The sequence below is a fragment of the Cucumis melo genome, chromosome 4 (assembly GCF_025177605.1).
Source record: "Cucumis melo cultivar AY chromosome 4, USDA_Cmelo_AY_1.0, whole genome shotgun sequence".
NCBI classification, from domain to species: domain Eukaryota; kingdom Viridiplantae; phylum Streptophyta; class Magnoliopsida; order Cucurbitales; family Cucurbitaceae; genus Cucumis; species Cucumis melo.
The window spans coordinates 15629487-15657412 of NC_066860.1; the positions used below are offsets into that span (position 1 = coordinate 15629487).

Here is a 27926-nt window from a genome sequence, read left to right on the forward strand (position 1 = left end):
AATACTATTCTAGTAAAATTCATAGTATTAACTTGACAACATTCAATTCAACCAATCTCGAAATTTTGAATGTCATGTAAAGGTGACTCTAAAGCAATCACATTTAGCTAACACAGGTGCAATACTATTCTAGTCTTTATAAATAAAGAGATCTAAGAAGTTGAAGAAAAAGATGAAGCCAAACGTCTGATCTCCAAAAATAATTCCTGAATTTCTCAAAGTTGAGGAAAATGGTTAAAGATGTTTATCAGAATTTGATAACCGAAAAAATGTACAAACAATAACTCTGTTATGCCGAGCCAATTATAAACCTTCAAAAACTGTATCGCCTCAGCACATTCAAAATGTATAGTAAAAGCTTTTGAAACCATAAGATGCAACTGAAACATAAACAAAAGCATCCAGAAGCACACAACTATAACTAGAACCATCCTCCCTCTCTTTGTAGGGAGCATCAACAAACATGACAGTAGAGTCTTGGTTTCCAAAAGGTGATACACAACGACTCTCCAAGGCTCCCCATCCATGCAAGGGTGCACAAAATATGAAAAAGCCCTCAGATAATCTTTGAGCCAATCACAACAGAAAGTAACTAACATAATGGGTTCCTTATATGCAAGCTTATTCGATCATTCCACGTAGACCAGCCCCTGCATAGGCTAAATCAAAATTACTCGAAAATAAACAGAAGAAACTGTTGAGTCCACATCCACGTCTTTAACCCAACTCACTTTGAGACCATGCAAGAATCATATTCCTCCACATTTTTTGTCCCAAACACAATAAAAAATAGTCATGAACATAGATTCAATAGAAGCCACGCATACAAGGCACATATCTGATACATCCATGTAACGTTGATAAAGACTAGAACCAACGACAAACAATAGTGAAAAGCCCACCACAAAATTAAAGGTGATTAATTTTTTAAGAAATTTTTGAAATCTCTATATCTTGTACTACCAAACCTTCCACCTACTTACAATTGAAGATACAAGAGCATTAAATAAGAGAAACGTAACATAATAATGACCATGAATTAAGTACACTCCATTCTTATTAAAATGTAATACCCAGTTATCTTCAAATTTGTAGATGTCAATAGGCGTCTTTCAAATAACTTTTCTACTAACTTTATAATTTTCAACGTTTCAAATGTTTGAATAAACATAAAATTCCAAGCTGAAGACTAAATTTTGTAAGGTTAAGTTATACTAAAATTAATGAATTTAGGAGTTTTGATTTTAGAAACAACTTTTGTTTTTAAAGTTAACGTCCAAATTAACACTTTCATGTTGTTGTGTCCCCCTATAGCGATTTGATTTTGACTATTCAATATAAACTTTATACAAAAGAATATGAAGTGTCAAATCAAAATTTGCTAAAGGAAACAAAAAGGAAATGAATGGGCAGTCCTTTATGTATTTGGAAAATGAACAGTTCACAAGGTCTAAAATATCCAAAAATATCAATAAAATGATAAAAATGATTATTATTTCTCAAAATATATAATCTTTTAAAATTATTGTAAATAACTAATATTTATAAAATATAATAAAACTTCATATCCTATTGTAATAAACATTTTAACATCAATATAGACATCAATAATTTAATCATTGATAAAATATAAAATATATCAAAAATATGAAATTTACTACATTTTATAAATATGTTGATTCATATATTAGGTTCACATTAGTATAACTTTTCTGCTGTTGTTTTTCTTTTTTCTTTTTTTTTTCTTTTTTTTTTGTGGTGCATTGATTTTTTTTATTATTGTACAATAAAAATGTTGATTAACAGTTGATGTCACGTCAAATCAATGAAAATGTAGATATATTGAGATCAAAATAACTAACATACCAAAAAAAATACCATTATTACATATTGAGTAATTTCAAAAAACAATATTATTTTTAATAAACAACTGACAAAAATAGTAGAGAAGAAAAAAATTTGACAAAAATAGATGGTTCACAATTTCGATCTACATGGTGTCATGTCTTACCCTTACTACCATATTAGAGAAAGGAGGTCATGGACCAGATCAAAATCTTTCGCTTTTAACATTTTCTTAATTTTTTTTTTTTTTTGCAATTTATTATTTTTTTATTTTTCATTTTTTTAACTAAATTGTCTTTTTTTTTAATATATAGTTTATATAATTTTTAAGTTTAAACTCTAATATTGCGTACGAAGTACTTTAAATTCTTTTTATGTTTATAAAACATTGAAAATACGTAGTAAACTACGTGATCATAAAAATTATAATCAAATTATATTTTAGAATATATATTTATAAGTCAAAACAACATATGTTTACCAAAAAAAGAAAAAGAAAAAAAAAAGACAAACAAACAAACTAAATATCGTACCAAGATGTAAGATGAGATATCCACTGCGTTGACGGATAAAAATCACTAAACTAATAATATCTTTAAAACTTAAATGGTAACCAAATTTATATATCTTATATAGAAATCGTGGACACCCTCCGACGGTAAACAAGTGAGACGTGGCATCATGTTTTCACACCAGTATTTTTGTCAACTCTCTTAAACAACTACATTATTTTTAGAATTAATCAAAAAAAAAAAAAAAAACAAAAACATAAAATTGTAACTTCTAAGGTGGTCTTTTGAAAAGTTACGAAATTTGAACATTTCATTATTTAATTAGAGTGGCTTCAATAGACACCAATTATCATCTTATATTTAATCCATCATTTAAACTACAGAAATTTCATTTAAATATCATTTAAACTATATTTGTTTTACACAGTACATTTATTTGAAAAGAATATTCTTCCACAATCATAAAGCAAGCTTTTTTCACCCCAATTATGAAAAGCCATTTTAAATTTAGTTATACTATTGATCTGATTCTTATTTTGGTTTCATTTTTTTTTCAGACTTTTTTATAATACAGAAGAAAAAAAAAAAAAGAAATCTTCCCTGCGTTCAAAATTAATAATACGTACTTTATATCGAACTCACTTGAACTGTTTCATTCACATTTGTCATTAATAATAGGTAAATGGGACTATACTATAGGTCTTAAATTCTAGCTTTGGCCATGGTCATTATAGTTCTTGTATTTACTAGGAAACAATGGAGAAACTTGAAGAGGGTGTATGCACGAAGGTATTAATTAACTTCCCTTGTTGTGTCTTTTCAGAAATAATGGAAGGAAAAAATGAAGACAACCTTGACTTAAAATCTTTAATGCTCTAAACTACCTCATCCCTTCCTTCAATCGAAACATAGTTGCTAAAGGAGAGTTCAGTTTAATCAATATATGGAAGACCAAAATCAGGATATACATTTTCCACCAAGTTTTGGATTGTTGTTGTGATTCGATCAAAGTCTTTTCACATTGTTTAGATAAGAGAAACAGATATATTATATATGTATACATGGTGATAATAAAACTATCTCCAACAGTGTCAAACCATGGCAAATAAGTCATAAGAGAGTGATACCTAGAGTAGACAATATCATATAGTTGTGGAGGATTATTGTCTCTAACAATAACTAGTGTAGTAAATTATAGACTTATTTGATAGACAATATTTAGATCCGTTATATATATATATATATATATATATATATATATATATATTCTTAATTCATGAAGCTTAGTATATATGTGCTTGATAGATTTATTTTTTAAGAAAAATTATCGTAAATGACAAACCCGTTGAAAATTTATAGATGTAACACAACTTTATAATCTAGCAATGCATGACAAATACTAATATTAGAATCTAGCTACCATTAATAGATTTTAAGATTTTGCTATATTTTATAAATATTCTTGTTCATTTTGTTATATTTGAAAAATACATTCTTCTTTTTTAAATTAAAGGGGAATTATAAAAAAAAATATAACATTTGACAAAATATTTACACTTCGTAGAAAAATCAAGTGTAAATTTTTTGTACGTGGTTATGTTCTATAGAGTAGAAATAGTTTGTTAAATTTTTCTATTTTTGAAAAAAACCCTAGCTAAATCAAATAGTATAAATTCTGAAGACAAAATATTAAATTGTTATCCATAAATGATACATAGAATTAGTTTATTTTTACGTGGAATTAAATTGTTACAAATTTGAAAATTCAAAATACTAAAGTGTTGCAAATTTAAAAGTTAAAAGATTATTACCAATTAAAATTTGAGTACTAATTTGTCATTTTTATGAAAATTGGGAATAAACCAATGAAATATTTTTTTAATCTATATTTAATAATATAGAATCATTTTTAAATATAGCATAATGAATTAAAATATATGTAAAATATAGCAAAAGTTTCATATTATCGATGGTAGATGATATCCATAAATAATATAAAATTTTGTTAGATTTTTTTAAATATTTTCAAATGTTTTATTATTACAATAATTGTTTTCATAATATATTTATATATAAAGTTAGTTAAAATATAAAAATTCGGTCCATCCCTTTAAAAATTTCTATAAGAGGTATGGGTATAAGAATAACCTTTACACCCGACAACTCGGACTACCCAACCCATATTATATGGGTTGAGTTGGATTAATTTAAACGGTAGGTTGAGTTGCATTGAAAATTTTGATTTTTTTTGGGTTGCATTGTTGGATCTCGAGTTGGAAGGTTGAAAAATTCAGGTCAACTGAATCTAACCCAACTCGAATTAATATAATATATACTTATACGTATGTTTGAAACTTTGAATATACAACAATTTTGTACCTTACAAATATTAGAATTTAAAAATGAAAAAAAAAATACAACCCAACCAATCCGAAAATATAGGTTGAGTTGAGAATGTCTCCCAACCCAACCCATTTACCCCCAACGAGAGGATATTCCAATATTCTCAACCACCATGTTTGCTCATAATCTCCTCCATATTGCAACTTTTACCATATATATTCTCTGTATGGAAAAATCAAGCAAAAATCATTTCTTCATTAGTGTCTTCTTAGTCATTTTTATGGTATCAAAGCTGATTAGATCTAAACGAGCTAATATTCCGTTAAAGATTGATGAACTCAAAGAAGTACTATCTTGAATGTTGGAAATTTGACGTTGAAAAAACGAAGTAGATTCACACTCCTTATAAGATAGATGGACTAATTCTACCATTGCAATTGGTTTGGGGATGGAATGTCATACTATTTTTTCAACATGAAATTCTCAATATCTCAACAATTTTTAACTCGTCCTAATTTTTTTTTCTCCCAAAATCTTAGCCTAACCTCTAGAGTAAATGACTGCTAAATTAGTATATACTCGTTTTAAGTTCTCACATCATTTTCATGTAAAACTTTAAGAAATTAGGTTATGTAAAATTTTTATTACCAATAAACCAAAATCTAAAAAGAATTAACTGATTTTAGAATTAAAAAAGCAGGTAGTGGACAGTGATCATATGGTTTGAAATTTTCGAAGAAAAAAAATTCGAGATTTTAAGGGGCTGGAAATACAATGTAGATAAGGAAAATTTCTGTTTTTTTCCTGAATTTCAACAAAAATATTGAGATTTCTTCTCAAATTTCGGGAGTTATTTTATTTTGTTCTTCCTCTGTTTGGTTGAAATTTCGAGATTTTATTTTATTTATTTTTTTTTAGCTATTTACTTAGCTTAGCTCAAGCCTTTCAAATTTATGATCCATAATATACACCCAATTTCTATAGTTTCATGTCAAATGTCATTTTGGACAAAAGATAAATCATTAAACTGATGAGTTTTTTTTTTTTTTTATTATTATATTTTAAAGTTTCATAACTTTCACAATCATTTCAGTTTTTTTAAAAGAAATCTAAATTTTATACAACTGTTTTTCTATTTTTTTAAAAAAAGTCAAACATTTACGCATATATAATGGACACTTAAATATTGACTTAACTTAAATATTGACTTAATTTATAGGAATGATAGATAAAAAAAAAAAAAAAGGACAATTATAGTCTAAATAAGTCATAATTAAATTTTCATTAACTAATTATAACATATTTTATCCATTTCCATCGATTCTATAACATTTTTTGAAATTTCCATCGATATCCATTTTTTGAAATTTCCTTCGAAATCAATAAATAATGATTCAAACAATCTCTTAAAATTATTATAATTTCCATTATTTTCCTACCTATATATGATTTGAAGTAATTAATTAAAGAGGCGATAATTAATAAAATTAGATACTAATAATAATAATCATCCCCTTGAAGCTTCCTCTTCTCCACCCAAGAAGGAGAAAGAACAGGGTTATGATTCCCACATATTTCAACAATCTCCTTCTTCAACTGTGGAGCAAAAAGCTTGAGTCTCCATACCTTGAATGTCTGATCCAAACTACCACTGCAAACCAACATATTCCCCATATTATCCATCTCGGTCGCCGCCGCCAAGCACCGTACTGGTCCGTGGTGGCCCTCGATCACTGAAATGCACGAATGAACAAACTCATTATTCCCTATTTCTTCTCTTCTCCAAACCCTTATGGTCGTGTCTTCAGAACCACTCAGAATCAAATCTTTCACTGTTACTAAGCATAGAACTCCAAAGTGATGACCTTGTAAGAACCCTCCATGGTTGTACCTATGTCAACATAATAGGTTGTTTATTTTCCTCTTTTCATTATTTTTATTACACCCTAATTATCTAATACATAAACATAGGTACAATCTTGACAAAGCCTAACTTTGTTTTTTCAATTTATGTGCTTATTTCATTTTAATTTTTTAATTTCGAGTTTTATGTTAGTTTATTTAATTGCATTCTAAATAAATTCTTAAACTTGTGTTTGATCCTTATTCTCAATATATCTGACATTTCTTAATAAAATATTTTTAATAATTAAGAATAATTTAGCGGATAAAAAATGTTGTTTTTAGATTTTCAAGTTTTGACCTAAGTTAAATATATATATATAAAAACGGATTGAAAATAGTGTTTATAAGTTTTTTTAGAGAGGATTATCAATAATATGTTGTATGGAATAATCTTAATTAAGTTGAGTGGTGAATGGTGATTTAACCGTACCTACTCGAGGAGCTCTCCTTCTCCCAGAAGTTGATGAGGCCGTCCGAAGAACCAGAGTAGAGAAAGTTGTAGGGTTTCAGCGACGATGACGAGGAGAAGGATGAGAGGCTTAGAGCGAGGGCGTTGACCGGAGAGAGTTGGAACTTGAGAATCATGGTTAAAATATGAGAGCTTTCTCCGAAAACCCTTCTCCAAATCTTGACAGAGCCATCAGAAGAGCAAGTGAAAACACAGCCATCTTCTTGATTTATGAGGATTGCATTTACATGGCCTTCATGGGCAACAAATGAATCTACACATCGATTTTCTGAGATCTTCCATGCTTTCACTGTGCTATCCCACGAACCTTTTTCAATAAATCAAAACCAAACCAACCAAATTAAATTTTACCTTCCATCCACCTTAATCTTTCAAACTTCCCTACCCCATTTGTTAACTGTTTTATTTCTTATTTTTAAAAAATTTTAAGGTAAAAACAGAAAAACAAAAACAAAAAAATGAAAATAATTATCAAACACAGGATATACCAATGAAATATAGTTACCAGTATAGAGAAGCTTATCAGCATCATTGTAAGCCAGGCAAGAAATACAATCAGTATGATATTGCAGCCGCCGGCTACTCTTTCTCACCACCAAAAAAGAGCGTTTTGATGGCAAAGTTGAAATCTTTTTTGCTTTCAATCTCTTATTTCCCATTTTCACTTCCCAAATCCGAACTCTATAATCCCCATGACAACTAACCACCATCCTCCCACTCCCGAACATTGCCCCAACTTCACCGGACCTAGCCTTTATAAACCCAACTCCGGTGCACTCCGGCAGCTTCCACGACTCAATCCGCCCACTCTCCGACCCCGCGAATATAAACTCCTTTGTCATTGCAATCGACAGTATGTTGCCGTCAGGCCGGTGGAGCGACGCTATGCAGTGGTAAACGAAATGTTGATGGTTTGTCGAAGGTGGAGGTGCTGGGGACATGGCCCATGGAGCTGGGACGGATGCCGCGGAGGGCCTGGATGGAGAATTAGGAAAGTGAATGGGGTCGGGTAATACGGCGGTGTTTTGTGGTAAGTCGATGCTTTTTGTTTGTTCTTCCATGGAAGTCCAGAGATCGGTTTGTTGGAGGTGGAATTCCATGGCGGATCGAGAAAGGAAGATCAAAGGTGGAAGCTCTAATGGGAGTTTGAAATTTGATGATCTTTCTTACGTTTTTTCGTTTAAATTACAAATTTAAGAACAAACTGAAAAACAGGTGTAAAATTGTTGATTTTCAAAATAGACATACAAATTTTTTTACAACATTGTTATATGAAAAATGATGGAATCCATTGGCGTTAGTGTAGGGTCCACAAATATTTATGTAAATAAATTTATATTGTATAAGAGAAGAGTATGATATTCTCCATCGTACTACAAAAATTATGTATATAGACTTGATACCTATTTATTTATGATAGATATGTATTCACAAATGAAGAATAAATAACAAAAAAAGATAATAAGGTCGTTTTTCTTTTTAGTTTATGTAATTCAATAAATAGCATGTTTGGCTATGTTCTCTTTTAAACTTTAAATAAAATATATAGGTTCCAAAATTATAAAGTAAACAGGTTCGTTTTGATGAATTTAAAGATAAAATTGTTTTCAAAATACTCATTTTTATTTAGATACTTTTTGTAAAACTGATTAAAATATACTTAAAAATCTATTTTGGGTAGATCAAGTGTTCCTCAACCTCAATATGGCTTGTCTTTGGACCTTGACTAATTGAGTAGTGGATCCAAAAAAAAAAAAATACTTTCTTTCATATTTAATATCGAACTATTTTTATTTTATACCTATTTGATTTTTCAACTCTTTTTAAATTATTTAATACATATTTAATAAAAATATAGGTTGACCAACAAAAAAGAGAAGTCATTTTTCTTTTTAGTTTATGTAATTGAATAAGTAATGTGTTTGTTATGTTTCCTTTTAAACTCTAAATAAAATAGACTCGAAATGAAAAAAGAAAATCTAATCTTTATTTAATTTAGAATAACAAACATAAACACCTCCTGAGAAACTTCAAATTTGACGTGCTAAGCTTTTATTTTACTAATTTTTTATATTTATAATCGTATGTTTGGATTTTTTGAAAAAAAAAAAAGAAAAGAAATTAATAATTCAATTCAATTTTGAGACAAGCGACCATGTCTATATGTCCCAAGGGATACAGACGATCGAAATAAGACATGCAATCAATGTATTAAATGTTAGTAAGGATAAACGTGAGTTTGAATTATGGTTGATCTAACTTTTTTTTTTTTCTCCAAGAAGTTTGCCTTTTCTTTTACTTTTCTTACGAATAAAAGAATGTAATATGGTAGGGATGCGTATTCAAATATTTCAATTAAGTTGGACACATGCATTTACATTATATTTCCACTCTCACAAATTAATCTCAAATCTTTATATTACTTTTGTTCTTTTCTTTTTTATGCAAATAAGGGGATGAGACATTCAAACCTAAATCTTCAACTCGGGATTTGAGCTAACCTCTCACAAAATGATTTGGTTCCTTAATCAACCATTGTCTGTACATAATTAACGATCAATTTTTGAAAAAATGGAAATTGGCGGAACAGATATGTCATTTAATTTTGTTTTATGATTAATTTGTTTATCTTAATTAATTTTAAAACCACTGGGAAAGATTATAGTTTTAAGTTTTTAAATATGGTTAGATCTTTTTTGGTTCTCGCTCATATACGTGGGCAACTAGATAAATAGAAAAATAAATATTTTAGTTTGGATAAATAGCGAAAAAAAAATATACAAATGGTAAATTTTAAAAATTAATTAAAAATGAATAATATAATTAATTGACAAAAATAACCTCATTTAAACTAAAAACCCAACATTCAAATAAAGCCTCACTAAATTAAAAACTCACCTAAAATACACTATAATATAAAATACTACAAGGTAAGTAATTAATATACCCAATAAACCAAGAAGAAACCCTCTAGCTTCTCCACCTTCAACCTATATATTCCAAAGAAAAAAAACCCTCAAAATCCATGAAGGCCTGAAGTTTTCTGCTGTTTGTTCATTAGAAACCCTCCCGGTGGAGGAAAAATTCCTCCAACTAAAATCCATGAAGTCGTAAAACTTTTCTTTGTTCGTTTGTTTGAAATTTTCACGGTGAAGGAAGAAATCATATAGTCAAAATCTACGAAGAGAAAAACCGTGAAGGACGAACAAAATCTTGGAGATGAATGATAGAATCTAAAAAACTTCTCAAAAAATAAACAATGGGTGTCTTCAACACTTCTCAAAATAAAACAATGACCGTTTTCAAGCAAAAGGGGTTTTGAGGCTTTAACATCGTGTGGGTTTTTTTCTCTCAATTTATTTTTTTTTAAAAAAATTAACAAATGGTTAAAAAGAAATAGATATATTTCGTTTAATCTATACCAATTTACCATCTAAAATGATGTACACATGGGACATGTGCCCCCTCACATTATCGATTTTTTATTTTAATATTAATTTTAAAATTTCATATTCAATATATATTAAATAATGATTCATGCATTTTATATAAAGTATGGTTGTAGCATGGTGGTTGTGCTCTCATTTTGTAACTATATTAAGTCATAGGTTTCAAGTCTTTCATCTTGCAGTTAGTTTCACAAAATAGATTTTATTCTATACATCAATAATTTTCTTTCCCCAAATATCAAACTTCTTCCAAAATTTCAATAATTTCCTTTTTCTCAAATACTAATTTTCTTTCCAAATTTCAATAATTTTATTTTTCCAAAAACTCTAAATGTCAATTTTATTCTCAAATTTCAATAATGTCATAAAAGGAATATAATTTTTTTAAAAAGAGGAAAAAAAAACCTAACTATATAAGATAAAACCCTAACTTATTTCCTAGTCATCATTTGTTATCTAACAAATATTTAGAAAAAAATGCAACAAGGTCGGATCTAACTGTTCAACAATATTCCATGAAAAAGATATTATTCTTTCTTTTTATATGCAACTTCTAAATTCACATTTACATTACTTATGGATATATTTATTTTATTTTATTTCAGAATTAAAGGCTACAAGATAATTTTTTTCATTCATCAATCATATCAATTCACAGTTAAGTTCAAATTCTTTTTAATCTTTTTATTTTAATATTTTTTAATCTATGTGATTATCTTATAGCTCAAAGATTTATTGGATAAGTTAGATAATAAACTTATCATGGATCGATTTCAAAACATGAAAATTCGTAGGGAACAAATGTGATACATATTAAATTAATTAATTTTAGAACTATTAATATTTTTTAAACATTTTTTAGTGTATTTAATTACTATATATAGCATCTCATGTATATAAATTTTCTGGATTCTAAATATTTTATAATATTATAAAAAAAATATACACAAAACAGGAAAGAGAGGTCGAAAATAATATACACAAAACATGAAAAGAGAAAAATATGGGGAGGAAAATGGAAGGGAAAATATATATTTCAAATCTTAACAACTTTATTCAAAAAAAATTTATTTAAAAAAAAAGCCAGGTACTACCCTAAATTACTCAAACAAAGTAAAAAATAAGTTAAACCGAGCATAAGTTATTTGACTACTTTTACCATTATAGCCCTACCACCCGAACTAGACGATGGCAGCAGCGTGCATGTGGAACAGAGTTATACTATCACCACTTACTTAGTTTGAAATCTTCTTTGAATCTTTGAGATTATATATCCTCTTCCCACTTCAAGGTTTAGCAATGTGGGACAATTTTGTTTTACTTTGCTATTTTGGCCAAAGCCCATAAGTCATTTCCAACATCTTTCATAGTTCCACAATGAACTGCATGAGCTAGTTGACTGCAAAAGTGATTTCAAATAATGGAATTGAAAAAACAAAAGAGAGAGATGATAATGAGGATGGGTATAAAGTTTAGGTAAGGGAGAAGCAGACTTTCTGACATAGTAGTTTCGAAGGGATTAGAGCACTTCTAAAGAGAAGAATTTACTAAAACCTTAAACTCAATTTAATTAAGAAATTAGAAATACTCGTACATTGATAATTATACATACAAAACAAACTTTACTGTAAAATAAATAATGACTAAGCATGCTTGATAAAAAAAATTAGAATTAGAATCGTAAAGATAAGGAAACTTATGTTCGATGTCATCTTAGAATTCTACAAAACTTCAAATTGAAGAATACCACCACTTGGAGTCTTTTCTATTATCTAAGTAATTCGAGATAAGGTTTGTGAGAACCTTGACTGAATTTTTGGGAAAAATACAGAAACAATCTTTTTTTTCTTTTGAGAGATAACGCAAAGTGTTTTAACTTGTATTTATTTATTTATTTGTTAGAAACGCTCATCTCCCTCTTACATACTTCCCTTTTCTTCACATGAAGAAAAAGATGAGAGATTGGAGCAGATGTGTAGCATCGCACTTCCCTTACTAACTCCCATGAATTTAATTTAATTTAATATTAAAATAAAAATTAATTAAATTATATTTAATTAATAAATCATTTAAATCGTATTTAATTAAATATCCTTCTCATAACCTATAGTTTTAATTTAATTAATTCAATTTAATCAAATTTAATTAAATAAAATTAAACTATACTACCAATATTAATTATCCAATTACTGAATTAAATATCTTATATTTAATTTAATCCAAATATGATTCATATTCATATATAAATTTCTCTCATAACCTATAGTTTTAATATGTATCGTACATGCATTGAATTTTAACCTATAGTTTTAATATATGTCGTTCACGTTAAATTAGTATTTGAACTCATTGAAATATTTTATTCTCTCGAAAATTAATTTTGAATCAAATCTGAAACTAAATTTATATAATAAAATTTGAATAAAACATAAACTTTATAGTATAATATATCACTAATTAAGTAAACTTGAACATTTCAAATTACATCAAATATATGTTAACCTCATTACTCGTTACAAGCTAGGAAGAAGACCTAACTGACCTACAAATCAGAAGCTACAATGATTTGAGATTACTTCGCTAAACACATTAACCACATTAATCAATATTCGTTAGTCGTGTGTACACTCCACTATAGGCTCAAAGCTGAATACTTCTCACTGTAGATATATTTATATGTCCACGGATATACCAATAATAATAAGCTAGTCCCTCACAAGTATTCATAACACCAGTTGAGCCAAATTATTGGTTTACCCTGTGTTACTTGTGATCCTTAAATATTAGTATTCATCTAATGAACAACATCTTTATAATCCAACCAATAAACAACAACCCCTTTTGTGCCATTTGAGAGGATAATACCCTTTATTCAAGTCTCAGATATACTATTTAATGAAACACTCATCTACTTAACCATAAAGTTAGTAATGAGTGAATTCCATATATCTTATGTGATTTTGTTCCTAACTTCTCACTCAGTCTTGTCCCCAAAATGATAAGCATATTGAGTCGATAAATTGGCCACTCTCACCCGTGCAAATCAAAGGGCAATCTCTTGTGAACGAACAAGAGTTCATAATACACTCAAGATTGAAACAAAGTTACCTAGGTTATTCTAATTAGTTAACGAAGTTATATCTAGTGGTTACTTTTTCGTGTTCGATCTTATGCAAACTCATTGTATAAAATATCATCACTCGCATGTCACCTACACGACACGTTGGATCATTGCATTTGTATCAAATACAAAGTGGGTCTTATCCATAGTATTACCGAAGTAAGGTATCAACATTTTCTCTATACTATAGACCCTTTAAACTGGATATCGAACATTGATCCCTATATATCTCTACTTCAAGACTCATCAAACATCTTAAAATGTTAGTTTAAAACAAAACTAATAATCAATAACACTTTATTGAAATTATAAAAATAACAATTTATTAATGACGAACAACGTATTACATTTACTATCTACAAGTTTTAGGGACATAAAATCTAACAATATTGATGTTTATTTTTTGTAATTTGTGAATTTTTTTACGATGTAATGAAAATATTAATTCACCCCTTTTACGGATATCAAACCCATGAAAATGTGAAAATATCAATATATGGATGAAAATTTAAAACTATGGTTTTAAGTTAAAATTTTGGATACTAGGAAATTCGGCGTAAAAATTGGATTGATGAGAATTTTTTTTTTGAATTTTTTAAAATTAAATGGTAATTATGAAAATTTTCAATCACAGATATTTTTTAAATAAAACTTCAAAGATTTTTATCCAAAACTGACGATAAGGGTATATTTAAAACCTTTTTGAAAGCGAACAATTTTAGAAGTTTAATGTATTTTTAACCCATACCACAAAGTTTAGGGGCATTTTTTTTATCATTTAGCCAAAAAAAAATATACAACACCAAAACTCTAGCGGTTGTCGTTAGTGAGGAGTTTGAGAAACAAAACAAGAAAATAAAAAATATTTTAAAATTAATAAATAACAATTTTACACTTAATACATTTATTATTTACATTATATTTACGCTAGTTTTTTTTTTTTTTTTTGCTTATTTTTCTTATTTCATAAATTATTTTAGGATATAATAAAAATATGGATTAAAATGTAAAAAAATTTAGTACCAACAATGATATGATATCAATTTAAGCTAAAAATTTTATATACTAGTGAAAATTATTTTATTTACAACAACATAATCTTTTAAATGAATAATTAAATATTAATCAATAATAAAAAATCAAAATTAAAAAGGTAAAATTTTATGAAAAATAAAAACTAAACTAAAGTCAGACTAAAAATGTATTTAAAATTTAAGAAACAAATTAAGACCAGTAAAATGATTATAAGCGAAAAAACTGATGAAAAATTTAGAAAATTAATATGATGTCTATTATTCACATAAAATTTTGCACATTTTCTTTTAAAGACTATTTTGATTCATTTTTGTATATTTGAGAAAAATAGTTTTCTGTTATAATAAAGAGCTAATAGCCATCTTCACTAACTAACAAACAACAAGATGAACATAAAAAAAAGAGTAAAAAACGAAAATGTTAGGAGGAAAAATTAATTTTAATTTTTGAAAAAGACAAATCTAGAAGAAGTTAAAGTATAGCAAAATATTAATTAATCGCCATTCCCAGGTGGCATTCTAAACGTGAATTTCAGCGGTGGGCTGCTGAGGAGTGGTCGTTGCCTGTTCGGACCGTGTGAAGCCAAAGATCCTCCAATTCTCGCCAGTTCCCCCCATCATCCTATTGGAAGAACCTCAATTCCGGTACCCAATTTCGCTTCACAACGAAGATCGCTTCAATTAACCTCCTGCAATTTTTTTTTTTTATTTTTTTTTATTTTTTATAATTTCCAGCGAATCTAACTAGGTTTGCGTTGTGAAACTACTTGGTGGATAAGGCAAGGATTGACTAGACCGAAGGGTTTTTTTTTTCCCATTTCTTCGGTTTCTGGGATTTGGATCAGGGGTGGGATTGTGGGTGGATCGAGTCTGTAGCGGTTGTTCTTTCCTGAAGGATTTGGTAGTTTTAATTGGTCAAAGATGGATTCGAGTCGGAGAGCTGTAGAGTCGTACTGGAGGTCGCGAATGATTGATGCGGCGACTTCGGATGAGGACAAGGTTACGCCCGTGTACAAATTGGAAGAGATTTGTGAGGTTTTGAGATCTTCGCATGTCAGTATTGTCAAGGAGTTTTCTGAATTTATTTTGAAGAGGCTTGAACATAAGAGCCCGGTTGTCAAACAGAAGGTGTTTATATCGTTTATTTATTTATTTGCTTGCTCTGTTCTGATTCTTTTAATTTCGATTTTGTACTTAGTTTCGTGGATGTGTTATCCAGAGTTGTGTTTTTCACTCGTGAAATTAGGATTTTTGTTCTTTGATTCTTCAGTGGTGTTTCGTGGCAAACTCAAGTTTTTGGGTTGTGTTGCAAGCTATTCGGCGAAATGTTTAGCTTTTATGCCATCTCGGGATCGCTTTGGTTCTGAATTTTGATATATTCAAATGTTGATAGAATAATGAACGCAAAAATTCAACCGTATCCCTTTTGGTTTTCTTTTTCTCATGTTTTTTAGCTGAAGATTTTAGAGCTTATAATCGCAATCTGTAGTATTTTTTTTATTTTTTTATATAAGTGATATTGGCTTAGCCTGTTCTGTTTTTATTCTTGATTCTTGTCTCTTCCACGATGTTTGTCCTTTTAGGTAGGGCGACATGAATTTAAAGTGGAATTGTATCACTTGAATGATTGCTATTATATACATTTCTTTTAGTTCTTGCATTCTTGGATGATTGATCCAATACCTGCGTTTGGTAAAATGTTCTTGGGTTGCAGTTCTACCCATTGCAAGTTTTCTTGTGCATTTCATATTTGTGAAAATTTCGACATGTGCTTGATTTTACTACAGGCTCTTAGGTTGATAAAGTATGCAGTTGGGAAGTCGGGTGTGGAATTCCGAAGGGAAATGCAGAGGAACTCTGTGGCTGTCCGCCAATTATTTCATTACAAGGGACAACCGGACCCTCTTAAAGGTGATGCACTCAATAAAGCTGTGAGGGATACTGCTCATGAGGCCATTTCTTCTATCTTTGCTGAAGAGGACAACAAGCCTGCACCATCTGAGAATCTTAATCGTCGAATTCAAGGTTTTGGCAATTCAAATTATGAACCGCCATCAGAAGATAAAAAATCATTTCTTAGCGAGGTAGTTGGTCTAGGCAGCGCATCAATCAAGCAAGGTCTAAGTAATTTTGCTCAAGGTCATTCATCAAGAAAGAATGGCACTAGTAGCCACCGGGGTATCAACCTTCAGAGGTCATTGACTACTGAAATGGAGTATGATAATAGATATGAACCAGTCGAATATGGCCGTGAGACTCTGGGGACAGCAAGGAGTACTACTAGTGGAACTTGGAACCAGGATTCTAGGGTAAGTAATGGGAGCCCTAGTTCTGGTTCTTCGGAGAGCAAAACTCGAGAGGATAGGTTACTGGACACCATTGCAACAGCAGGTGGTGTACGTTTACAACCAACTCGGGATTCCATTCAAGCATTTCTTGTGGAAGCTGTAAAGTTAGATGCATTGGCGCTGAGTAATGCTCTTGAAACAAAGCTTAAATCCCCATCATGGCAGGCATGTTCTTGCTGTTAATCTTCTTTTCTATGATATTGTACGAGCAAGGGCTGGCTTTCCATTTTGGATTAAAATAATGATAGTTGCTACTTGTATACTTGTTTTCACTCAATCTGTTTTGATGAGGATTTCATTCGTCAGGTTCGTTTCAAAGCTCTCTGCATCCTTGAGTCGATTGTTAGGAGAAATGACGACGATCATTTTTCAATTGTGACATCTTATTTCAGTGAAAATCAAGAAGCAGTGATTGGATGTTCTGAATCTCCCCAAGCATCTCTTAGGGAAAAAGCTAGCAAGGTAAACTATCTCTCTCTTCTTAAAGTGGTATTGGAGGTTTTTTGTTTCTCTTTGGATGGGAAAGATCATTTCAGAGTTAACTCCTTAATCTTATTTAATCCAGTCGAGACGTAAAAGTTATTATAATATACTGATATCATAGTTAGTGTGAGTTGTAGGTATCATTGACATTGTTATATACCATAAACCTTATTGTAATCACTCTTTCTGTTACCGTAGTGTACTTTGCATCTACAAGATTTTGTTGACCAGGGAAGGAAATATTTGATGCAGCTACAGTGTGGTATTTGCATACAGTTCCTTGAAACCATAGAGCCTGTTATAATGTTATTTACTATGCTTCTCGTTTGAAATGAATATTTATTCTTTAAGATTGGAAGGAAGCCACTGCATAGTTGATGAAATTGCTGAAATAAATTCATGATTTGGATTTTTATCGTTGATTAAAAGTATAAATTTGTCACAATTGCTCGAAAGACATTTGATGGAATGGAAAGTAATTTAGTCTCAACTTTATGGACGTCTTATCATGAAAAGGAATTATATTTTATCCCTTGACTCCTTGGGCAGGTTATGCCACTTTTAGATGGAGGTAAAGGGGTTCCCTCCATGAATGTTTCCGAGAAGTCTCTACCAAGCAACACCAGTTCCACCATTCAGATGCCAGACTTAATAGACACTAGCGATGCAGGTGATTACAGTGGAACAAACAAATCCGTAGAGGTGGAAAACTTGTCAAGTACCCCATTGGTTGATGACTTATTTGGAGATGGCCTAAACACTGTCACAAGCACCAGCGAACTAAAGAATGATGATGACCCCTTTTCCGATGTCTCATTTCATACAATTGAAACTAGAGAAAATCCAGATGATCTGTTTTCTGGGATGAATTTTGATAATAATCAGGTTTCTAATGAAAATAAAAAGCCTGCCTTGGAGCAGAAAAATGAACCTGGAGTTTTTGATATTTTTGGATCAAGTTCTGAACCTGCAGTACAAGAACATGCTAGGAAAGATGTTAATGACTTAATGAGTGGTTTGTCCATTCATGAAGATACCTTGAAGAGCAAGGATAAAGGAGATTCTAAGGATTCACTGTCTGAATCTTTATTCTCGGCTTCTGGTCAACCCAACCATCAGAATCCGGTTTCTCAAGATTCTTTAAATGGCATCTACAGTTCACCAATGGCTGGGACAAATATGAATGCCGCATTTTTCCCTGGAATGACTTATCTTCCCTCAGGCATGATGTTCAATCCAGCCTTTTCTTCTCAGCCAATGGCTTATGCTGCCAGCGGAAACTTCTTTACTCAACAACAATTATTATCAGCCATGTCCAATTACCAACAGTTTGGAAACCCCAATCTCCAATCAAACAGTGGTGGTGGTGTAGGTAGTGGAGGATATTCGTCTCCCCTTCCAGACATATTCCAGCCGAATCTTGCAGCACAATCATCTACTTCTGTGATGAATAGTTCAAAGAAGGAAGATACCAGGGCGTTTGATTTTATCTCGGTAAGTTTAGTTTCACCAAACTTTCTGCCAACTGTATGCCTGCATTATTATACTGCCGTTTGAGATTTTATAGCTGATAATATTCTAATATTATTTCTCTTCCCTTGTTTCTAATTACAATTTTTAATGATTAAGAACTCAGTTAGAGGTTATGGTGATAAGTTCAGTGGGATTTCCTTGAGAGTTAGTGGTCTACTGACCATCAGTGTTTAGCGGATGGTTAACCAAGGAACAATAATGAAGAAGGATAATTAAAAAAAAAAAGAGAGAGAGAAAGAAAGAAAGGATCCACCGAGTCATCTTAGTTAACTGTTAGACTATCGACCCCAACCACTAGCCCTGACAGCCAAACCTGCATGACAACTAATTAAATCTCTTAAGCATTGTAGATAGGCATCCTATCAGATTTAAATTTAAACCTAATAATCTAACAAGAGATTAAAGATGTGAATCCAATGGAAAGTTACACAAACCACCAAGAAAAAGTATATTGGTTACAATTTAGACCTAAAATTGTAAAATTAGATCCTCTCTTAAAAAGGAGCAACTTGCACCTGCAAACTTTTAAAGCAAGAACTAGTCCATAAAAAAATTTTGTGTAAGAAAACCTTCAATCGTAAAACTAAAACCCCCATTAATAAAACACAAGCCCTCCCTGCCCCTTCCACTCAATTATTCAGTCACCTTTGCTTGACTTTTCCCAGCTTCAGCTATTTTTCATTCCAGTGATTTCAATTGAGGCTTTTATTTTTATAAAAGGATGGAATCCATTTTTCATATCTTCCTCCTACTGTCATGTTATTCTGTCTTCATCATCATTAAACCTTCCATTCTGAATGCTTCTCATCTTCACTATCCCACGACAACCCCAAAAAATCAAATAAGCAAAAATCTAGACAATTCAGATTCTGGTGTTTTAAAAGGGTTGGGTTGCCTTGTATCTTGAAAAGAAGTTAAACAGAAGATATCTAGAGCATCCAGATTCCAAGGTAGTAAGTGCTAACAGAGCTGGTACATCAAGAAGGAGGAAAGAATAAGTTAGGAAACTTCACTCCTCAGAAGGGAAGGAAAAAGGTCTCGTCTCTTAATTTTGGCTATACAACACTGGAGGGAGGTGAGAAAACCTTTACAAGTGAACCTCTCAACTTCTAGAATTCAAACAAAAATCAGGGAAAGCGGGGTTTTGTGTTTTTTCAATCGAATCCACTACTAGCCTGCAGATCTCTAATCACCTGTGATTTTAGTTCCTAAGGCAGTAGGCACAATGCTACACTTGCACTTTCAATCAAACGAATAATGTATTGGAGAGTTAAAAAATTCTATCTAGGCACCACTAAGGGAAATCCTCTCTTTAAAAGCCTGCCCGTGCCTGTAGTTCTTCAAGTCCCATTGAGATTGAATGTTGGCCTTAGTTGATAATGATTTTTACTCTAGCTACACCTCCTTTATGCATTGTCCTTTTACTAACATTAAGTGGGACAAATTATGTATGGATGTAACAATTTTACTGCAAAAGAGATGCTGGTTCTTCTTTGGTGCCTTGGCATTCAATGATTTGTAAGTGCTGAAGTGCTGAATAATTGGGTTTTTCCCCTCTTTTGCTTGATAAGTAGAGGCTTAGTCCTGCTCCAATTCAATTTTAGTTTGACAAGCAAATGGTTGTGAATGTTGAAGCTTTCGTTTCTGCATTTGAAGATTAGGATGATAAGTACGATTTGAAAACTGGGGATGAGAGAAGTTGAATTTATTGTGTCTATACGCTTCCCCACCTAGTACATATTCTTTTTCTATAAAATTCTTTGCAGAAAAAAGGCTATTTCATCACTTGGTTCCTTTTTGTTGCGTCCTTTATCAGAAGGTGGAATAGTACTTGGATCACCTTCTCTAGAAGTGTCCGATGTGAGATCTGTTTGTACAGTTTCTTGCAAGAGCTTGATCTTTTACTTGCTCGTCAGAGAAGTTTATGATCAAGGAGTTTGTTGGAACTCAATTTCCAACGCAGAACTTGGGTATGAAATCAGAACTTTGTTGCTTATGATAATATTGAATTTCAATTCAGAACCCGACTTGAATGATGAATTCAATTCGGTAAGCACAGACTCTCCCTCACCAATTCTGTTTCCTATCTCTCAAGGAATTACAGAAAGACTCAACAAAAAGCTCTTGCCTTTCCTTCTCTCTGTTTCTCTATTTATAGTTTTCTTCTTCGCTAATGGTCCCCTCCTTTTCAGTTAGTTAATCAGTAACTAACTATTTTCGGTTAATTTGTTGGTTAGCTGATCTCTCCGCTTTATTCTTATTTCTTCTTGCATATTGATGGATTATTGGAGGTCTAACATTGCATTCCTGTTCCAAATTGACCTCGTCCTCAAGGTGGAAATCAGGAAAGGATTGTTGGAAATTGTCATACTTCTCCCAAGTAGCCTCATGACGTGGTAGTCCTTTCCAACTCATCGGTATTTCCCAATTCTGCTTGTTGTCCTTTCTATAGCCAAAAACTTCATCCGGTACAGCAATCCATTCATGGTTGTCATATACCGATCTTTAAATTCCCCAAATGCTTTTTTAAGCTGGGATATATGAAACACTGGGTGGATAGTAGCATTAGCCGGTAATTCCAGTTTATAAGCTACAGAGCCAATCTCCTTAAGTACTCGATAGGGCCCGAAGTATTTGGGTGATAGCTTTTCATTTCTCCTTCTCCTCATAGAGAGTTGTCTATATGGTCTGATCTTAAGAAAGACCATATCTCCTTCTTCGAATTCAACATGCCTTCTTTTCAGATCAACATAGCTTTTCATTTTCTGTTGCGTGACTCTCAGTGTTCTTTTAGTGCTCCCAAGGCAATGTCCCTTTCCTTCAGCTGATCTTTGAGTGTGTTATTTGTAGTTTCCATATCTCCATAGTAAATGAGTGGTGGTGGTGTTATTCCATAAACGGCTTGGAAGGGTGATTCACCAAGTGATCTTTGGTATGTAGTGTTATACCAATATTCTGCCCAGTGAATCCATTTTATCCACTCTCTCGGCCTTTCCCCACAGAAGCATCACAAGTAGCTCTCAACAGATTTATTCACCACTTCAATCTGCCCATCTGTTTGAGGATGATAGGCAGTGCTCCTATTCAGCTGGGTTCCTGATAGTCTGACTAACTCCTTCCAGAAATGGCTTAGGAATATTTTGTCTCTATCAGAAACGATGGACTGAGGGAAGCCATGTAGTCGTACTATTTCTTTTACAAAGAGATCTGCCACAGTCTTAGCATCAAACAGGTGTTTAAGAGTCAGAAAGTGGACATATATTTACTGAAGCAGTCTACCACCACTAGTATCACCTCATACCCTGCTGCCTTAGGTAATCCTTCTATAAAGTCCACGGAAATATCATTCCAGACTTTGTTTGGTATTTCTAGAGGTAGTAATAGGCCAGCTGGTGTCAATGCTAACGATTTGTTTCTTTGGCAGACTACACACTCTTCACAGTATTTTTGGATGTCACTCTTCATGCCTTCCCAATATAGCTGTCCTGTCGATCTTTTATAGGTTCTTAAGAATCCCGAGTGTCCTCTGAAGACAGAATCGTGGTATGTGTGTAAAATAGCAGGTATCAATGAAGAGGTTTGGCAGTTACTATCCTCTCCTTGTACTGAAGCATGCCATGTTGCATCGAGTAATTATTCACCTCCTCTCCTCCTTGAAGCTTCTGAATTATTTCCTTTAAACGTAGCTCCTGTTCCACTTCTTCATGGATGATTTTTAAATCAATTAACGTTGGAGCTGTCAATTGATTAAGGGTGTACTGCTGGTGGCATTCGAGTCAATGCATCTGCTACCTTGTTTTCTAACCCCAGTTTGTACACCACTTCAAACGAGTAACCAAGTAGTTTAGCGATCCGCTTTATACTGCGGTTGGATGACTCTTTGCTCTAGCAGGAACTTTGGGAGCGTTGATCAGTTTTTACTATGAATCTTCTGCCTAATAGGTATGGCCTCCACCGTTGCACAGCCAATACCACTGCCATCAGCTTCCTTTCGAACACAGGTTTGGCACGGTCTCTTAGTGCTAGAGTGTGGCTGTAGAATGCTATAGGTCTATGATTCTGCATTAGCACTGCCCCAATTCCATAGCCTGATGCATTCGTTTCTACTTCAAAAGGAATGTTGAAATCGAGTAAGGCTAGGACTGGAAGAGTCATCGTGGTATCTTGTAGTTTCTCAAATGCCTTTTGAGCTTCATCATTCCTTTTGAATACTCCTAGTTCGAACAATTGTGTTAAGGGTGCCGCGATTGAGCCATATTGGTGACCAACGCCTGTAATATCTGGTTAAGCGAAGGAATCCTCACTTCTTTCGCATTAGTTGGAACTGGCCACTGTTTAATTGATCTTATTTTTTCAGGATCAACTTCGATTCCCCTCCCTGATATGATGTGGCCTAAGTACTCTACTCTTGTGTAAGCGAAGCTGCATTTTTCTTATTAGCATAGAGTTTGTGTTCCCTCAGGATTTCTAGTACCGTATCAGTATGCTGTAAGTGTTCTACAATCCCCCTACTATAGATAAGGATGTCATCGAAGAAAGGTTGTTTTCTTTGGTTTTGTGAGGGTGTGTGCTTTATTGTGGAGCATTTGGTGAGAGAGGCGAAATAGTGTTTCATAGTGTGGAGAGGATCCTTCGTGAGGTTTCGTCTGAGGTTCAATATTGAAGATTTTTTTGTAATTATTTTGTAGGCATTATCTTACCTAGTTGGAAATCCTTTCTTTGGTGGAGTTTTTGTGGGCTTAGGTTTTTTGTATTCGTGAAAGTAGTTATTTCTATTTAGAAAAAAAAAGGAAAAAAAAAATAGATGTTTGCTTTAGACTAATATCATTCTGTAGTCACAGAAAGGATGAATGTTACTTTATAGTTACTTTTATTTTTCTCTTGTAGGACCATGTTGCAGCTGCTCGAGATCCAAAGCGGGTAGTCTGAATTTAGGAGGCCATGTTCTCACTATCAAGGTACTTAATAATCATTGTTGGCAACTTCAGTGAAGGTGAAGAACGAAAACCACAGTTGTTTCCGATTTGAGACGTCTGGCTATCGCAATGCCGGATGGTGCCAAGGAATTGCATCAAAATGCCATATGATAGAAAATGAGAAAATGGAAACAGAGTCCTTTAAGTTGAAGAAAGATGACTTTCTTTTACATAATCAGCTCTATATTTGTGGTAATTCCTGGACTGTTTGTGTTTCTTGCTCATATTCCCATCTGTAGAGTCATTTTGTCAAAAAGAAAAAAAGAGGAAAGATATAGAGAGTCCCCTTATTTGTTTGTTTTGCTCACTTGAAACACTTGCAATTTGTAGTGATTATGGTAATAATGCAGTTTGTTCTTCGAATCTTTTAATGAATTTTTTTCTTCTTTCATGTAGATGGATGTGGAAAGAAACAATCTCCATTTATATAGTTCCTGAGAGTGCATGTATTTATATAGTTCATTTAAAGAGTGGATAATGTTTGAATGTGATTTTGATCTCTTCTTGTTACTTTTCTTTGTTTTACAAAATTTCTTTTCATTTGTTGTTGTGGAAAAAGAACTTTATGATTCACTCGTCTTGTAATGGGTAAGATTAAAAGGAGTTGTTACTATTATTATTCTATCCAAAATATATCCTAATCTTTCTACTCATCTTCTTTTGAGCTAATATTTTTATTTTATTCTACTACATAGAGGACATGTTCGAAGCACTTGATTAAAAAGTACTAGTACATAAGTTGTTATTATAACTGTATGTTTTAAGGCATAAAGTTGAAAAAAAAAATTAAATCAATAAAATGAAGGGTGAAGTATTTTTCATCTAAAATTTTAAAGTTACATATTCATGATGACAATAAGTCATTGATGAAAATTTTATACAAGTGCATAAATAAGGATTTAAAAGTTCTACCCTCTACTCCCCCTTTAATTTGATATAAATTTATTTTTTAAAAAATTATCTCACTAAATTAAATGAATTTGACTTGAGTCCTCAAAAGGAATATTTAACATATATCCAAACCAATTCTAAGGCAAAAAAAATAAATTAGGCAAATGTTTTTTAAACTAAAATTTCCTCCTAGAAAAGTTCTAATCAAAGAGATTCAGAACCTACATTATTGATCCAATTACAATTTGATTACAAGTTAAGGAAAAAGGAAAAGGAGAAAGAAATGAAAAGTATAAAAGAATTGCACTTTTTCCATATATATGGGTCTGCTTTTAGTATAATTGATTGAGAGAGATTCTTGGCAATACTTATTGATGCCAATGTGAGTGATCTGATCCAATCAGTGGGAAAGGAAGTCTTATCCATTATCCAAATCTCTTTAGATTCAATGTTAATTATGAATTAACAAATTAGTTGTTTGTGCATAACATAGTAGTTGTTGTATCTCTTTTCTTTATCACCACATGTTTGGAATATATTTGTCCATCATAAAGCCATTTGGTCCTAAGCATGATACTCCCCAATATGAGATTACAGGGTGGGGGGGTTAGGAGGGGAAAAATAATAGAGGAATTGAGTTGGTTTAAAGAAAAAGTTTCAAATTTTGAAAAGGATTTTGTAATTTTTTTTTTGTGGATTTGTAAAAAGTTTCTAATTTAGAGTAAATTGTCATTTAGTGGCACACTTAATCCAATTTTCATTACTTATTTGATCACCATTCTCATCCATTTTTTTATTTCTCTTTTGTTATCGTTTTTACCTCAAACCAAGTTTGAAAACTAAAAGAATAGTTATGTTTAGTAGGAAATGAAAAAAATCACTAGATAAAAAAGTTGTAAGAAAAAAACACAATTTTTAAAAAAAAAACATAAAAGGGCTATTAAATGACGTTTTAATTTTTTTTTTTTTCTAAATTTCAATTTTAGAGAGAGATTATGTCTTGTTAATTCAAAATTTGGGTTTTACAGCACATGGAGTTTAGCTAATGTAAACAAAATTCATAGTTGGGTTATAAGATAATTACATCCTCACCAAAATAATAATAATAATAATAATAATAATAATAATAATAATAATAATAATAATAATAATAATAATAATAAATGGTTTGAGCGTTTCACCTAAACTAAACATTGTGAGTGAATTTTAGGTTAGATAGAACAAAGCTAAAAATTAAGATAAGACAGAATCAAGATTAAGATAAAATAAGATAGAATAAGATTTGATTCTAGCTTATCTGAGATTAAGAAAACTCACATATTAACATAAACTCTAGATCAAATCTCCTATAAAGACACCATTACAACTTTATATGAGTTATCAAAGAACTTCTAACTTCTTCTTCATTATTAGCTCTCTTTTGTTAACTTAGGCAGTGTATACTCAGTCTTTTATTTTTGTTTTTCAAGTCTTCACTTCCCTAAATTATAAGTTTAACATCGACGAATTACCTTGACCAAAACTTGACATCAACTCTGAACTCAACCTACTTTCAGTAGACGTGTTTTATTTTTCTCTTCTATGCAACAAGTTTAGCTAAACTTCCCAAAAGTAAATAAACTCTCAAATAAATTAATTACATAAGTTGACTCTATTTAACTTGTACGATTTATAAACACACATGGATCAAATATATACGTTACAGCTCATTTCTTTTATAAAACTTGAACATAAAAGTAGATGTCAACATTATATACTCTCAACTTGAAATACTTGTCACGAGAACTTTAAGATTATTAAAATGGAGAAACTAGAAGATTGTGAATAATATGAATGCACAAGGTTTTCACTCCAAAATTGAACACCAATAATTTAATTTTAGCTTTTGATAATATTAATATAAACAAAAGACAAGCACTAGTAGCCAATTAGAAGAAATGAAAAGCACCTTTAACTTAACACTATATATTGCTTTACATAAAAAAACAAAATAAATAATTATAATAATAATAGATTAAAGGACAGCAAAGAATTAGAAAAATATATTATTAAAAATGATTTAGATAATTGAATTACTAGCAAACAAGTTATTGGGAACCTTTTTCTAGAAAAATCAAAGCAAAAGAGAGCCTTCTTTGCAGCAAAAGAAACACATTTTTAAATAAATAATTACTAAACTATAAATGAAGTTTTTATTCATTTAATTTCCCTCCAATAATTTTGTTGCGTAAAAGAAATGGTATAAAGTAATTGATATGTTACTTACTCGTCTTTGAATTATTGCTTCATTTACAACTTAATATATCTAATTCATTATTATTTGTATTTGGTCCTACATATAACATCTGTTCACCACTATCAACACACCAAAATTTCATTCCAACAATTACTTAATTAGTCGAACAATAAATTTTGGACCAATAAAAAACTACCATATCATTTATCAAATTAATGGTAAAAAATATAGATAACGGTTTAATTTTGGATTAATTAAAAGTTACATAAATTGGCCAACTATGAAGATGTCATGTGTTTTTATAATGACCGTTGGATCAAGTTAATCATTTTAACTTAATTAAATATTATTTATTTGAGTTAAAAGTTCATTTGACAAAAAAAAAAAAAAAATCCTAGTCCAAATGCTATATATAACTAAAATATACGTGGTTGAGCTCATGTGTATGATCCATGGACCAAACAAAACTCAAGTCGATAAAGTCCAGTTGAGAACTCTATAAATAGAAGAATTCTCTTCATTTGATACAAGATGAAATTTCTTTTATACAAGTTTTCTTCCAAAACTCTAACTTCAAGAACATTACTTGCTTTGTTTTTTCAAATAAAACCTAAGCATTCAATCGAAATGAGAATAAGAAGATCAAATACTTGGTAACAAACAACATCGTATCATAATTAACATAAACATAAATTCAACTTCACGAAACACGTTTATCTAGAAACCTTATACAAGCAAAGCAAAGATAATAGTAACTCTTTGGTTTTACCTAGAAAGAAAA

The 27926-nt window shown here is 31.1% G+C and overlaps 2 protein-coding genes across 4 annotated transcripts; one reads left to right on the top strand and one right to left on the bottom strand.

Moving 5' to 3' along the window:
* Positions 1–5951: 5951 nt before the first annotated feature.
* LOC103489957 (protein JINGUBANG-like) lies at positions 5952–8174 on the bottom strand. The gene is made up of 3 exons (XM_008449309.3): positions 7580–8174; positions 7036–7381; positions 5952–6591 (listed from the first exon to the last, which is right to left on the bottom strand). The coding sequence occupies exons 1-3, from the start codon at positions 8172–8174 to the stop codon at positions 6195–6197; spliced, it is 1338 nt and encodes a 445-aa protein (XP_008447531.2). The 3' UTR covers positions 5952–6194.
* A 6954-nt stretch (positions 8175–15128) lies between these two features.
* LOC103489958 (protein MODIFIED TRANSPORT TO THE VACUOLE 1) lies at positions 15129–24393 on the top strand. 3 transcript variants are annotated; one of them, XM_008449312.3, is made up of 6 exons: positions 15129–15323; positions 15427–15806; positions 16466–17191; positions 17333–17488; positions 18059–19003; positions 23930–24393. In XM_008449312.3, the coding sequence occupies exons 2-6, from the start codon at positions 15600–15602 to the stop codon at positions 23969–23971; spliced, it is 2076 nt and encodes a 691-aa protein (XP_008447534.1). In that variant the 5' UTR covers positions 15129–15323; positions 15427–15599; the 3' UTR covers positions 23972–24393. The 3 variants fall into 3 exon arrangements, with proteins under 3 accessions (XP_008447534.1, XP_008447533.1, XP_016900415.1); XM_008449311.3 differs by having other exon boundaries at positions 15175–15323; positions 15414–15806; XM_017044926.2 differs by having other exon boundaries at positions 15181–15323; positions 15458–15806.
* Positions 24394–27926: the final 3533 nt, after the last annotated feature.

Excerpts from the sequence above, each read along its gene's own strand:
- LOC103489957 (XM_008449309.3), bottom strand. The coding sequence starts at position 8,174 with ATGGAATTCCACCTCCAACAAACCGATCTCTGGACTTCCATGGAAGAA. Across the intron at positions 7,382-7,579 it reads TGATAAGCTTCTCTATACTG|GTTCGTGGGATAGCACAGTG; the intron begins GTAACTATATTT and ends TTATTGAAAAAG. Across the intron at positions 6,592-7,035 it reads AAGGAGAGCTCCTCGAGTAG|GTACAACCATGGAGGGTTCT; the intron begins GTACGGTTAAAT and ends ATGTTGACATAG.
- LOC103489958 (XM_008449312.3), top strand. The coding sequence starts at position 15,600 with ATGGATTCGAGTCGGAGAGCTGTAGAGTCGTACTGGAGGTCGCGAATG. Across the intron at positions 17,192-17,332 it reads TTAAATCCCCATCATGGCAG|GTTCGTTTCAAAGCTCTCTG; the intron begins GCATGTTCTTGC and ends TTCATTCGTCAG. Across the intron at positions 17,489-18,058 it reads TTAGGGAAAAAGCTAGCAAG|GTTATGCCACTTTTAGATGG; the intron begins GTAAACTATCTC and ends CTCCTTGGGCAG.